This window comes from Peromyscus maniculatus, chromosome 7, assembly GCF_049852395.1.
Source record: "Peromyscus maniculatus bairdii isolate BWxNUB_F1_BW_parent chromosome 7, HU_Pman_BW_mat_3.1, whole genome shotgun sequence".
Classification (NCBI taxonomy): domain Eukaryota; kingdom Metazoa; phylum Chordata; class Mammalia; order Rodentia; family Cricetidae; genus Peromyscus; species Peromyscus maniculatus.
Genome location: NC_134858.1, coordinates 72,776,532 through 72,791,911, shown reverse-complemented (window position 1 = coordinate 72,791,911; position 15,380 = coordinate 72,776,532). Strand labels below are relative to the sequence as shown.

General features: G+C 49.2%; 1 protein-coding gene across 5 annotated transcripts in view; it reads right to left on the bottom strand.

Annotated features, from left to right (window-relative positions):
- Myo5c (myosin VC) overlaps positions 1 to 15,380 on the bottom strand; it is a 72,948-nt gene that overhangs the window by 44,918 nt on the left and 12,650 nt on the right. For all 5 annotated transcript variants that reach the window (XR_013052823.1, XR_013052824.1, XM_076576697.1 and 2 more), the window contains 7 exons: positions 15,236 to 15,380; positions 12,004 to 12,160; positions 9,841 to 9,984; positions 8,875 to 8,956; positions 7,828 to 7,935; positions 4,518 to 4,624; positions 2,426 to 2,691 (listed from right to left, as the gene is read on the bottom strand). Coding sequence is in view for 3 of the 5 variants with exons in the window: in XM_076576697.1 (XP_076432812.1) it covers positions 2,426 to 2,691; positions 4,518 to 4,624; positions 7,828 to 7,935; positions 8,875 to 8,956; positions 9,841 to 9,984; positions 12,004 to 12,160; positions 15,236 to 15,380 (1,009 nt within the window). In the remaining 2 variants the exon portion in view is untranslated. The remainder of the gene's footprint in view (positions 1 to 2,425; positions 2,692 to 4,517; positions 4,625 to 7,827; positions 7,936 to 8,874; positions 8,957 to 9,840; positions 9,985 to 12,003; positions 12,161 to 15,235) is intronic.

Here is a 15,380-nt window from a genome sequence, read left to right as displayed (position 1 = left end):
CAGAGACTGGAGAAGGAGTCACCCTTGGCACAAACCTGCCACTTAGAGGGGAGCCATGAATCCATGCACCATTTTTATAACCGCTGTAGAAGAGTTTAGTGTAGAAATTTTAATGGACTCTAACAAGTTTTTCAATCTGCGGATACTCTTATCATGTAATAGGCCACTTAGCTGCAAAATCCAAATTCTTCTTTACAGTTCTTTTCTGGAACTCTGTGGATCTGAACCCCTCTTCTATCCTGCTACTCACCCATTTTTCTTCCTGTCTTTACCCCTACTTACGCTACACACAGACACACACATACACACACACACACACACATAGACACACATATAGACAGACACACACATACACATATACACACATAGACAAACACACAGATACATACACACACACATAGACAGACGCACACACATATACATATACACACATACACACATAGACAAACACACACAGATACATACACACAGACACAGACAGACAGACAGACACATACACACACACACACACACACACACACACACACACCCTTTATTCTTCTCACAAGAGGCACCCTGCCTCCTTCACCAGTAAAATGAAGTCGCAGAGGTCAAGGACCTTTTATCACACAGTACCTGGCAAATACTTATTTGTTAGGTAAAAGTATAAAATAAGGGGCCAGGGAGATGGCTCTGCAGTTAAGACTGCACTGTTCTTGCAGGGGACAGAGCTCAGTCCCTGGGGCCCATGTCGGGTGGCTCACAACTGCCTGTAACTCCACGCCAGGGGATCTGACGCCCTCTTCTGGTCCCAATGGGCATCAGCACTCACACATGCACAAACCTACACACACACACACACACACACACACACACACACACACACACACACACACACAAATTATAAAAATAACATACATCTTTAAAAATATGAAGAAATATACTCCTCAAGTAAAAAGTCTGTTATTTTTAAAGGCAAGTTCAAGAAAATACAACAATCACTTCCCACCTCAATGTAAGAATTTTAAACCAGGCTGCTAATTTTTTTTTTCAATTTTTTTCACTGGTTACTCAAATTGTTTCTTGGGCTAAGGTAGGGTAAATAATTTACTAGCCTATCCCAGTAATGTGTCAGCACTTTCAAACTATTGGTATGTTTTCATTGTGAGCCATGAGTCGTCACTAAAGACCTACATTAAATAGCCACTCCCTTGAATATCTCATTTTACCTGGAACAGGTGTAGGAACAGCTGCGGGCTTTCTACCTGGGTGAAATTTCAAGGACAAAGTGCTGCCCCGCATCCCTCTGCCCTCTGCTCTTTCTCTCTGTGGGCAGCGGCAGGCGTGTGAAGGCCCAGGCCCTTCCCTCTGTGTGGGGAAGACCCCAGCTGGTGGAAACCACGATGCCTTTCACGGACCCAGTCTTCCGTGTTCCCCCGAGAAGCCAGGTGTGGTCCTGGAGACTGGCAGAAACTGGGACGTGAGAGGCCAGTTGCTAACAGCCAGAAAGCTCCTTGGGGTCCCTCCGCAGCAGGACGGGGCAGGGAGAGGGATGAAACCACTCCAAGGTGGCCCAAGCGTCGTGTTGTATGAAGGAGGGGTGGAGCAATTGAAGGAGGGGTGGGGTGAACCAGAGCCCTGATCACCCAGGAGAGGACAGGAATGTCGGTGTGGGAGGGCAGGAGGCGGCAGGCCAGGCAGACTGGGAGGATGCTATGCTACCCTACCCTAACTGGCATTTCCCTGGGGAACGGGAAGGGATTACAGGACTCTGCAGCTCACAGGGCTGCAGGGGATGGAAGGAGAGACCACAGCCTCCTGCCACAGGACCAGCTGTGAAGAGCTTAATTTCCCAAACCTTGGTTGTTACATCTCTAAAGTGGGGGTGCTTCCAGGAGGACTGAGAAACCACTTACCACAGGAACGGTTTACCCAGTGAGGTTTGCTGGCCATCATCACGTTAGCATTTATTGTATATGTGTGCTCATGTATGTGTATGTATGTGCTCATCTGTGTGCACACATGGAGGACGTAGGCTGATGTTAGGTATCTCCCTCTGTGGCTCGCAACCTATTTTTTTGAGACAGGGTCTTTAGCTGAATGCAGAACCCATATGTTGAGCTAGGCCGGCCTTCCTCTGCCTTCCCCGTGCTCTGCTGAGCCTGGCCTTTTATGTGGGTGTTGGGATCCGAATGCATGTTCCTATAGCAAGGGCTTTACCCGCTGAGAAAGCGCCCTACCTAGCCCTTGTTCGTCATTTATTTAACTCTCTACAGAAAGGACACTATGACCCAAGAGTTGTACTTAACATCTCTACGTGAAACACAGAAGAAAAAAAAAAAACATCTTCAAATCACACAAAACAAGTGGAAAGAAGCAACCTAAAAAATAACAGGGCATTTGACATTTCAATGAAGAAAGGCGGGCACACAGAAGAGAATCTTACCCATAAATGTCCAAAACACCAATAAAAGTGTGCTGCTTGCCTGAGAAGTCCAGTGCCTGGTTGATTCTCTCTACAATGAAGTCGAACAGGTGAGCGTAGATCTTTTTGGCCAGTGCATCCCTGGCATTGATGGCCTGAGGCCTGGTCATGGGCTTGACCACCGTCTCCGAGGCGGTCACAATTTTTCTATTGCACAGCCACTGCGCCACTTTGCTCGTCTCCAGGCCCAAGAGCTCACAGAACACCATCAGGTGCCTGTCATCCTCCTTCAAGAGACAAACACAAACCCCGTCAGAACCACCCAGCCACCCATAGTTAATACTGCCCCATCCAGCCAAGGCCCCTGTGCAAGAGAGGAGAAGGCGTGTGAGATATCCATGCTGGCCCCTCCATTCTTCAGCCACACTCTGGTCAGCAAAGGATTGTGTACCAACCCTACCCCACCTAATGTGGCCCCTAAGTGATCGTCCCTGAAAGATGCCTAGGTATTGCCACCAGACGGACTTGGTGGGAGTCCCCAGCCTCAGGGCTGGTGGGAGACTCTCCTGACACACAAAACGACTTTTTTCTCTTGAGTCTGGACATGAGAGATACCCTACTGGCCTGCAGCGGGCGTCAGGGGATGGTATTTGCCTTTAGCCAGCATGCACTGCCTCCGGCTCTTGTCACTTGGCCAGGGAGTGTGAGTCCATGTGACTGAACGACAACCTTCCTCCCAAGGCAGGCAGAATCTCACACCGTGAGTGCCCTTTAAATGCCCAGAGAGTGGAGGAAAAAAAAGAAATCTAAACCCCAAACGGTCCTGCCATCTCCTCCCTGCTCCCCCCCCCCCCCCCACACACACACACATACCCTTTCGACAGCTACCACACCAATACTCAATACTTCCTTCTGGCCTAGCCTGACCTCCTCTCTGGGGAAGGGGTTGGCAGAGCCCTTGTCTAAGAAGGGACCAAAGCCTTGCAGTAAAAAGCTTCATCAGAGGGGCGGCTGGGCAGGAGATGCTGGGCAGGAGATGCGCAGAGGCGGCAGCCTGCTGACTTCAGAGGGGAGCTTCACCCAAGCTCAGCTTGTCTGGTGTTCTAAGCTCCTGAGATAAACGAGTTGTACGTTGTACCAAAGCCAGGACCAATCATTATAAGCTTCACCTTTTCTAAAGTCTCAACTGGGGCTTGAGAAAAGGCACAGCGGTTAAGAGCACTGGTTGCTCTTCCCGAGAATCCAGGTCTGAGCCCCAGCACCCACACGGCAACTCGTAACTGTCTGTAACTCCAGTTCCAGGGGATCTGACACCCTTACTGGTCTCCCGGGGCACCGGGCATGCAAAGCGTACACAGACATACATGCAAGCAAAACACTCATGCACATAAAATAAAAGTAAATCTTTTTTAAAAAAGTCTTAGAATTCTTCCTTCTCCAAGATACCGCCTCCATGGCACACCTGGTACGACAGAGCTCAGTGTGACCGTGTCTGTGGGGTGGGAACCATGTTTACTCTGTGGGAGTTTGAGAGGAAAAGGTCAGAGGCCAGCTTCTTTGAGGGAGTCGTAACGACATTATAGACAGCTCTCCCAATATCCGAGTCATCTGAGGACTGGCAAACTCTGTGAGGTCTGGACACTGGTGGGAGGGGCAGAGAGTGTGAGAGGTGGGGGACGGGGAGAAGTACATCCTGGTCACCTGGTCACCAGGAGAACGGCAGAGCTGTGAGGAGGGAAACTGGCTACCTACCCTCAGCCTATGGTAGGCTTCCTTACTCTCTGCACATCACACCTCCTGCAAGGTCAGGGCTTCTTTGGTTTGATGTTGCTTCACAGAGCTTACAACAACCCCTGGCACACGGCAGGCTCCATGGATAGTTGTCGAATAAAAGAACATATAGCGTGTGCACACACACACACACACACACACACACACACACACACACACACACGCACTGTGACAACCGAGTAAGCTTTCTTCCTCGTTCCTGCTAAACCAGTCTGCCTAGCATGGCCAACCATGGCTGGTGCTGGTCCATGAAGGCCAGTGAGCCATGAGCTGTACCCCTGACCTTCGCACCCAGGAAGAGCAAAGCGAACATGGCTCTTACACTGACTGAAGACCTCTCGTTGCCCATGGTGGTGACCTGCACATTACCCAGATGTAGGATGGCAGCGAGGACCTTGAAAACATCCATCTGGAAATCTTCCTTGAAACCTGAAAGCAAACGTTCTCCGAGTCAGGGCACTGCTATTCTTCTGTGCTTTGCAATACAGCACCTGGATTCTTCCAAGACTCTCCAGTTCCAGTGCCAGGACTGGGACAGGGGTGTGAAGTGGGCTTGTCATGGGGCAGGGGTGTGAAGTGGGCTTGTCATGGGGCAGGGGTGTGAGGTGGACTTGTCATGGGATGTGGTGTGAAGTAGACTTGTCAAGGGGCAGGGGTGTGAGGTGGGCTTGTCACGGGGCAGGGGTGTGAGGTGGACTTGTCATGGGATGGGGTGTGAGGTGGACTTGTCATGGGATGGGGTGTGAGGCGGGCTTAGTGACAAGCTGTTCCCAGTTCCTCCCTTACAAAGAATGCTGCAGTGCGGCCTCCCCTCTCCTGGGCTGCTGGCGAGTTCAATGTATCTCTCAGGCTAAGGGTATAGCTTAGTTGGTAGAGTGATTGCCTGGCACACAGGGAGGGGGCCCTGGACTTGATTCCCAGCATCCCACAGGCCAGGTGTAGTAGAATATTCCTGTAATTCAGGAGGTGGGGGCGGGAGGGTTAGAAGTTCAAGACCATCCTACACAGCAAGTTTGAGGCCAGACTAGGTTACCTAAGACCCCATCTCAAAGAAAAACAACAAACCCCAGAGCAAAACAACAACAACAATGAAAACAAAAACAACGATCTAAGCAGCTATTTTAAGTCAGGTTCCAAGGAGTCTAGGCTCTGGTGTAGTTTCTACACTTCATTTTAAAGATTTTCCTTTCTCTTTGCTCATGAGCTCCCAGAATCCTTCTTAAGATGAAATGATGCAAAGATTCCATCATTTGCCCCCAGGCCCCACAGACAAACCACTGTGGACCAAGGCAATGGGCTCTTGTGTCCTTGGGTCTCTGGCTGGGTCTGCTCAGTGGAGAGCTTTGGAAGGAGATCAAGGAGGAGGAGAAGGGGCAGGAAGAGGAGGAAGAGGAGGAGGACCAATAGGAAGAGCAGAATGAGAGGAAAGAAGGATGAGCAGAAGGCAGAGCCAGAGAAGGAAGCTCTGAGCATGTCCTCCCTGGCTCTTTGGAGCAGTGTGGCCTCCCAGACAGAGGTCTCTGTTCCTGGCCTGGCACTGAGTTTACCTAAGTCTCCTCTCAGGCTCACAGAACAACAATGAGTCTGAACAGGCAGAAGCAAAGAACAGTTCTGCCACTCTTCCTGGGTCCCTGCTGTCTGTGGAAGCTTCTCTGGACCTCAGTCACATTCTCTGTGTTGGTTCTTTCATAAACTCTCCCTCTCTGGTCCTGTCTTGACGTTGCCATATAATACCCCTGGGATCTTGACTGATACATGTGGCATACACAGAGAGGGAATTGGCCCGTTTTCTGGTGCCGAAAATAAACCAAGCCAGCTGCTAGGAGGACCATGTGTCTAGCTGCCAGCCGTGAAGTGGGCTGTGCTGATCGGGATGCAGCCATGCGTGATTGTGGCAATCTGTGAGCATGAAGAGATGCTAGGGCCCTCCCATCACTGTCCACGTTCCGTGGTCCATGCTGGAGGGAGAGCAGAATGGAGGCCAGCACCATCCCTGCTACCCAGCAAAACATAGGCCCTGAGTGCCAGAGAAGGGCAGCTGATGCCACCTAAGCTTTCTGTGGAGGGAACCTTGGAGTGCTGGATCATCAAGGTCCGATTCCTAAAGGATCCCAAGACCCTGCAAATCTTCCCTGCTTTGCTACCCAGGCCCAGAACCAGGGCTATGAGTTGACTCACCCCAACATCCATCCCATCTAGGATCTGCTGGAGCAGTGAAGGGGCCGGTCCTGCAGACCCAAAGCTACAGAATCTCCATGACACAGGACAGCAACAGGATATCCAGGAGGAGCCCCAGCGAGGACCCAGCATGGATGGTGTAGCAGAAACCAGAGGCCTCGAACCAGACCAATGACTCTTGGCAGTGAACACTCGCAAGTAAAGATGTGTGGACTAAAGGGTTTACTGTGTGACCCACTGTGTCACACTACAGCTTCTACGATGAGATTTTTCTTTTCTTTTCTCTCTTTTTCTATTTTCTTAAATTTTATTTTGTTTTATTTGGGGGCGGGGGTGGAAGGGGCAGAGGGCAGATACAAACGGACAGGGAGAGGGATGGGATCAAGATGCATGATATGAACGGCACAAAGAATAAACAAAATTAAAAAACAAAACAAAAAAAACCTTCGCTGTTCCCAAGATGAAAGATACCAGCCCATAAACACATAGAGGATTTCAGTTCAGGAGTCTGGGAGCTGAAGGACAGGTGAGCCTGGAGAACCTGCAGGTGGTTGATTTGACAAGTGACACATAAATGACCGAGAAAAGGAAAGGAACCGCAGAGCCTGGAGTCCCCCGCTGGCATGCTGTGGTCTTTAGGCGAATCTCTTGGCCACCAGGCCTTTCAGAGACAAAACATGCAGCCTCACCAGCACTGAATGTGGACGAATTTTAAACCTCGGTAGGTCACGAGGTTTCCCGAGACAAAGTCACCCCAATATCAGACGCCAGGGAATGAGCGTGCCAGGTCTCGTCCCTGGAGCCTGAGGTGTGGACTTGTTGACAGAGACCAAGGGTCACAGTGGCCGGTTCATGGCAGGGAGGGAAGGGAAGGGCGGCAGATGGCAGGAACGGGGGCAACCATCTATCTCTGTGTGTCTAACATGGCGGTGCCCAGGCAATGCGAGGAAAGAGCAACCAGCAGGCAACAGCCTTGAGTAGCAAGCTCATTGGAAACAGCAGATTCCATCCCTGTCACTGGCTGCGGCATTTGACACCTCACACACGACAGTGGTGGCCCTGGCCATTAGCAGCCCTAGTAGGTGGCAGATCAATGGTCTTTGCTTCTCTGTATAATGCTGGGAACCGTGTCTATGACTCTAGGATTGTGTGCAGGGCTGGCGCTGGAGAGAGCCAGGTCAGTGTCCCCTGATCATGTTCTTTATCTTAAAATTTGACTTATTTTATGTGTACGAGTGTTGGCCGTGCCCTCGGAGTTCAGGAGACAACTCTGATTCTCTGGAACCGGAGTTAGAAGTGGCTGTGAGCTGCCACCTGGGTGCTGGGCATCAAACCTCGGTCCTCTGGAAGAACAGCCAGTGCTCTTAAGCACTGAGCCAGCTCTCCAGCTCCCCAGCCATGTTCTTACATGCCCCGGGTGTGTGCACTTCCTTGGTTGGCATGATGTCGCTTACCCAGTAGTGTGAAGGTCTTTCGCGTCTCCAGCATGTCATCCCTGTCATTTACACCTTCAATGACAGTGCTACCTCCCATTCTCGTGTAGTTGAACTCTTCAGCGCTCCCTGGGGCAGAAAAGACAATTAATTCCACCCACAGCTCAGAAGTCTGGACATACATGGCCATCAGAAATTAGAAAAGGCCAGGCATGGTGGCTTTCCTCTACTTCCCAGAACTAAGTTCAAGGCTAGCCTCTCGGACTACATCATAAAATCCTGTCCGAGAGAGGGAGAAAGCTGGGGGTGGGGAGAAGGAAGGAGCAGGAAAGTAAGTTCATATTTAATGGGCACTATCAAACATTTTACAATCTGAGAATCAGGAAATCGAAGGCCTCACTTACGGTCCCACATTTGACAGCAGAGCGGGGTTTAAAAGCAGGACTGGGCGAAAGCTCTGGTTTTCGTTCCTAACACTCCTGTTTCCACCTCTCCTGGGATTACAGGCATGTACACCATGCCTGGTATTTGCAGGGCAGGGAACTGAACCTGGGGCTGCATGCATGCTGGGTGGGCACTCGACTGAGATATATTGGCTGCTCTTCCAGAGGACCCGGGTTCAATTCCCAGCACCCACATGGCAGCTCACACCTGTCTGTAACTCAAGTTTCAGGGCTTCTGACACCCTTACACAGACATACATGCAGGCAAAACACTAATGAACATAAAATAAAAATAAATTATTAAGAAAAAAAAATATATATATATTCCTAGTCCTTTCTCTTTTCTTTCTTTCCTTTTTTCCCCCTGACAGTATTATATTCTGTAGTCCTAGGTAGCCTTGAACTTGTGGTGATCCTTGTGCCTCTGCTTTCTGAGTGTTAAGACTATCAATGTACGTGCCACAGCTGGCCCAATTGATTTTCCCAATGCATTCCTTTCAGCTCTAAAGCCCATTCTATGTTTTTAGAGAAAATAGTTCTTTAATTTGTGTTATAATAAACTAAAAATTTAAAGGCCTTCAGAAAAGAACCCTTTCATCCGCACCCCCCCACCCCCGCCACATACCTAGTTTCAGGTGTTTCAATTCTGACTGCTGTGCGCATGCACACAGCTGATAGAAGATGTGGTAGTTCCGCTCATTTTCTGACTGCAAAAGGAAGAAAAGGTCCAGATTACACCAACCCTTTAACCAATGAAATGCCAGGGTTTCAACTTGAGGCCAGCCGCTAGATGCCAGTCTGGATGGCTGATTCCCTGGGGATGGACCCGGCTTCCTCTGGCCAGCTCACAGCTGCCTATCCTTGTCACCGAGTAAGAACTGGGGGTGGGACATGATCTTCAAGCAGAAGGCCCAGAAAACCTTATTAAATGATAATATCCCGTGCAGAGGAATGGTGTGATTTTCATGAGCAGAAACTTCTGAGATGTCATTGGGCTGCTCAAGGCTTCCCGTTGCTCTGGCCAGTGTGTTTAAGGAGTTTCTCCCTTTTAATCACAGAAAAGTCTCCCTCCCTCCCCATCCCCTCCCGTCAGCTCTAATCCTCCCACAGGAAAGCCAGGCTGGCCGCTCTGCTTGCTTCAGTGTATGTGTTCGAAAAAGATACACTTGATTTTTAAACTGAAGACTTTTCTTTTCTCCCCAATTAAAAAACAGTAACCTTTATTCTTAATTCTTCAACACACGAGATTGCATCTATGTATCAATCTTTGCTTAAAAAAAAAAAAACAAAAAACCCAAAAAACAAAAAAACAAGCTTGGCAGTGGTGGCGCACTTCTTTAATTCTCAACACTTGAGAGGCAGAAGCAGGGGAATCTCTATGAGTTCGAGGCCAGCCTGGTCTACAGAGTGAGATCCAGGACAGCTAGGGCTCTATGGAGAAACCTTGTCTCAAAAACCAAAGGAACAAATAAAGAGCCCAAAGGGCAAAGGACAGCCAGCCAAACTTGATTGTTCAGGACCTTGTGGGTTGTCTCATGAGTCTATGCACGCGTTTAGCGCTGGCAACAGGGGACCTGACACTCGTCCTTACCTGAAAGACCACTCTGGACTTCTCCAGGAGGTAGGTTCTCATATTGGCACCAAGGATCTGATTTCTCTCGTCAAAGCTGATTTCTGTGTATTTCCCAAACCGACTGCTATTGTCATTTCTGGTTGTCTTGGCATTTCCAACAGCCTAGAACACAGCATTGAGCATCACTGGAGCGCTGATCAGGGACAGTCCTATCTCAAGCAGGGGGGCTGGCCAGCCTGGGGAAGGGCAGCCTGGCTCCCCTGAGTCTGAAGGAACATGGATTCTGGGCTTCAAGGCCCTGAGGTCCGTTTCTGCTTTCCAAAGAATGCCATAAAAGTTGACTTCCTTTTCCACATCTTTCCCTCCTTGTAATACGAGAACTAATGCATCTTGCAGTTGTGGACTGCATGTGCCCCCCACATCCACGTGATTCTTTTAAAAATTATTTTGTGTATGTGTAAGGTACATGCACATGAAGGAAACTTCGTCCTAATCTTCTTCCTCCTCCTCTTCCTCTTCTTCCTTTCTCTCTCTTTTTCTTTTTCTTTTCTTTTTTCTTTTTTGAGACAGGATTTCTCTGTGTAGCTTTGTGCCTTTCCTGGAACTCACTTGGTAGCCCAGGCTGGCCTTGAACTCACAGAGATCCGCCTGGCTCTGCCTCCCGAGTGCTGGGATTAAAGGCGTGCGCCACCACCACCCAGCTCTCTTTTTCTTTTTTTTTTTTTTTTTTTTTTTTTGGTTTTTCGAGACAGGGTTTCTCTGTGTAGCTTTGCGCCTTTCCTGGGACTCACTTGGTAGTCCAGGCTGGCCTCGAACTCATAGAGATCCACCTGGCTCTGCCTCCCGAGTGCTGGGATTAAAGGCGTGCGCCACCACCGCCCGGCTAGCTCTCTTTTTCTTAAAAGCAAGTTTTCATTATGACCGGGCTGGCCTCAAACTTACCATCCTACTGCCTCGGTCTTCCAAGTGCTAGGATTACAGGCGGGTGGGAGGCCTTTCTTGTGTACACACACTACCCTTCTTGCCCAGATCATTATGGCTTCTGTTGGCCTATATCTGCTGTGTACCTACTATAAGTCACAGGTTTGGTCAATAAGAGTGATCCTAACCCACGTGGTCCCATTTTCATGGCGTTTATAGTCTGGTGGGAACACAAACCTTAAATAGCTCTACAGTCATTCACTAGGCAGGTCACATGACACTTCCTCTGGACCACCTTCCTGTTACTCTCTTGGATGGGTAATCTATGTTCCCATGTGCCAGCCTGTGCCTCTACTGTGCACTTAAGGCTTGCTCAGTTCCCTCTCTGTCTGTGTGGTTATTCCGTTTAAAAACATGCTTCCGTTAGCACAGAGTCCTGATCTTAAAGACTGGGTCTTACTTATTTCCATTATGTTGGATATTGCCCCACAATGGTCTAAACAAAGCAGGCAGTGGAGGTCTCTGAAGGTTCTGATTTGAAGACCAGGGAGCATGCTCTGGGGTCACAGGCTGCACTCTCGGCCCTTTCTCCACAGTCCTCTTCTCATTTTTTGAGGTATGCAGAGTTGGCCTGGGGGGTCCCTTGTAGTGGGTAGCTGTCCTGTCTATGACCTTGAAGCACCGCCCCTAGAGATGCAGGAGGTGACTGCTCCATCTGCTTATGACCTTGAAGTACAGCCCCTGGGGTGTGGCCTCGTGGACCCTTAAGACCTGGGATGCTCGTAGGCAGCTGGCTCTCCTTCATGGTTTTGGATGCTGAGACGGACCAGGCAGAAGAACAGCATGGACCATAGCTCAGCTTTCCAGGACCCCATGCTGTAGTGAGTTTTTATCCCCCAATAAATTCCTTGCCCTTTAAGCGGACTCTGTGGATTTCTCCCCATATCTGGCATCCAGTGTGGGTGGGCCCTGGCCGTTTTTCATGCAGATAAACTTCCATTGGCTCAGATCCTGCCCACAGACTCGGTTTCCAAGCCACGCGCCGGGTCCCTCCCTCCCAAGCTGTAGGTAGAGAACACTTTGGCAGTCACCACTCTGCCTCACCTCCTCCAGTCTTACCGCAGAACTCGTATCCCTGATCTCCCCACACTCGCTTCTTTGGTCTTTAAAGGCAGGAAGTTCCATGACAAGCACAGTTCATGCACAGGGCCACCCCGAGCCGCCAACCCTCAGCATCTCCTGCAGTGGTGCATTGCCCACCTCAGTAATGGGATTGGATGCCAGGACTTTGTCCTCCACGTGGGCGTTGCTGCTGGATTTGCTGACAGTGGCAAAGTACCTCATGGCGTAGCGTGCAGAAACAGTCTTCCCAGCTCCTGACTCCCCACTCACGATTATGGATTGATTTCTATTGTTCCTAAAACCAACACACAAGAGATGCATTAAGATATGCCGAGACACGTTAACTTTTCTCCATGGAAAGGCAGCAGAGTTCAAGGCCAGTCTGGGCAACGTAGCAAGACCTGTCTCTGGAAAAGAATTGATTAGGGGTGGAGATGTGGCTCAGCCAGTACAGCATTTGCCTAGCGTCTATGAAGCCCTGGGTTTGACTGTCAGCTTCCTATAAGCCAGGCATGGTGGTGCACCCAGGAAGCAGAAGCAGGAGAATTTCAAGTTCAAGGTTATCTTCAGCTATACAGGATGTTAGAGGCCAATCTGGACTACATGAGACCTTGTCTCAAACAAAGAAACAATAAGAACAAAAACAAACCAAAGCAAAACAAAAGGCCCTATCATCTATCTATCTATCTATCTATCTATCTATCTATCTATCTATCTATCTATCTATCTATCTATCTATCATTCATCCATCTATCATCCATCTATCTATCTATCTATCTATCTATCTATCTATCTATCTATCTATCTATCTATCTATCTATCTATCATCCATCTATCTAATCTACCTAATTTATAAAAAGGTCTGGCAAACTGGAAGGGAACTGTCTCACGGGTTCAAACAGTGAGCTTCCTAGTTTTTTCTTATATGTGGTCACAGAGAACACACACTGTTCCTGCTATATCCCTTGTTCCTTTGTGTTGAGGTTCCCAAGGCCAAGGTCAGCACTCACTAGAAGGATGAGGCTTCACAGTCAAAACCATAGCTAGGATTGACCACACCAAAGGATTCCGAGCAAGATCAGCCAAGGGAGAAGACAAGGTGTGAAGACAGGAAACCAGGTGTAGACTTCCCAGGAGCCTTCCAGCATTGTGTTACAATGGCCACGTTCCTGCCTCGGGGAATGGATTTCATGGCATGTGTGAAGTTCTGTTTACCTGGAACCCATACATCCGGGGCTCTGTGCTTCCCAGAGGACTGGGAATTCAGCAGGTTCCCAGTATCAAACACACTGCTTATATAAAGTGTAAGCTTAGGCATAGAGAGTCATGTTTATATGAGAGAGTGAACTGTCCCAAAATTAGTCAGCCTCAGACCAGCTTTCCAAGGGGGCTCTAAGGACAGTTCCCTCAAGCCCTGTTAGCAACTTCTGCACATCCTACTGACATTATTTTAGGAGCAACGATTCAAAATATATTTGGGGACATATGTGCTCTATAAGCCTACACACTGTTACATAATGTAGCTACTTTAAAAATAATACCGTAAGCTTCTCAAGCCACAGGACTATGGTGATATAATGTTGCCATGGCGTTAGCACTCCTTACGTGGTAGACACTGGGTGGACACTTCACATATGTTCCCAGTTTTGCTTCTCAAAAGGCATAATTATCATAATTTCACAGTTGTGTGAGACAGGAACTCGGGGGTCACATGAGTTGACCTGGGGCACGCTACATACAAATCCCGTGGTGACACTGGAGTCCCTGGTCCCGTCCTTTCATTTCAGAAGAGAGGAAAGAATCTAGAAAGGTACCACACATGCATCTCTCAAGACAGGCAGATGGCTGTGCCCAGCACCGAGCTGGTGTACCATGAGCCTGCTTGTCTTCAGTCCATTCATCCCAGTGACACAGATTCAAGCTGGGCCTGGCATGGTCCTTCCGTGTCCTTGACCTCACGCTGTTCATGACCAGACTGTGACCTCGGATGCTGGTCATCAGACTGTGCTTTCGGGGTTTCTGAAAGGCCTTCAGCAGACAGAAAGTTCCAGAGGCAGGGTGTGCTATGGTTGGAAGCAGTCTTGGTGCAGCACAGACATCCATCCTTCCCTCCTTGTTGGGAACGTGACCCCCATTGTTAGAGGCTGAGCGACTGCCCGAGTGGAAGGGTATGCCAGCCTTATCTGGCCATGTGGGTATGTCCCATGAGTGGTGTTGCTCCGTGAGGGCTCTGTCAACTGGAGAACAACTCCTTCTCTTGATCCCTGAGACTTAGAGACTCCTCCTCCATAGGAGATGGCCAGGCACTGGCTTGGCCCTGTGGATAAGGCTCTCACTGAAGGAACAGGGGAATGGGGTATCATTCAGTCTCTGACGACTTGAAAGAGGTGAAATTTAGGCTCAGACTGTCCACCAGGCTTCCCTGTAGGGAAGAACCATGCCTCGTTTATGTCACGGCTTCCTTTGTCAAAAGCCCACAAGAGAAATGAGCCTGCTAGAGAGTCTGGCTCACAGATGAGGACCATGCAGCTGCTATACCTGGAATTATGAGGCACACAGCAGAGCCCATCCCTCAGTTTCTCATGCTAGATGGGGGTAATGATGGCAGGACAATGGACTACAGTGTGGGAATACCCTAAGGAGACCACTGTGTGTGAAGACTCCTCTGCCAACTGTCAAGTGTCTGACAAAGTTATGATGGTGTTTTGATTCTCCAGAATCTTACAGACAAGGGAAATGGAACCATAAGAAGACAGTCAAGGGAATCAAGGATATCTGGGCCCAAATCCCAGCTCTGCCCTTAGCCCACTGCCTACTCGGAGGCAGAGAGCACTCTGGGAGTTAGATTACATGGATCTCTCGGGCTGTCTCAAGGGTACGGAGATGATGCTGGAAATATGAACCTGGTGTTTCTGTTACAGGAGGATTTATGTAAATGTTCAGTAGCAAAATCGGAATTCTACAGGATCATGAAAAGCAAAGTGAGGATAATCAGTTTAAAATCCAAACCTGTGGCTAGAACCTGTGCTTCTCTGGCAGTGGATTCTGCCTCCCTAAGTAGATAAAACCCAAACCATACACCATAAACATCTCACAGTGCCGAGTCAGTTGGTCCTCCCCCAGCCAAACATGATGCAGGGAAACATAAATGAAAGCCTGACTCGTGACCACCAAGAAACAAAACCAGAAAGTCTCTGGACTTGCCAGCCACCCTGTGCCTGTCACCTGCATCTATCCAGCAAAGCGCCCACCTGGCCTCACAGTCCCTATTAGTGAGGTGAACTCAAAACATCATCCTTTCACTATGAGGGCTGAGCAAATGCAGGGAATTCTGGGAGAGCGGAGGAGGGCCAGTCTGGAAGCAAACTACCTGGCCATCTGCTTGTAGGCCTCCTCTGCAACTGCAAAGATGTGTGGGTCCATGTCACCCATGTTCTGTCCACTGTAGGCATGAATGATGGCATCCCCGTATATCGGCAGCTGTTTGTAAGGATTCATGGCCACCAAGATGATTC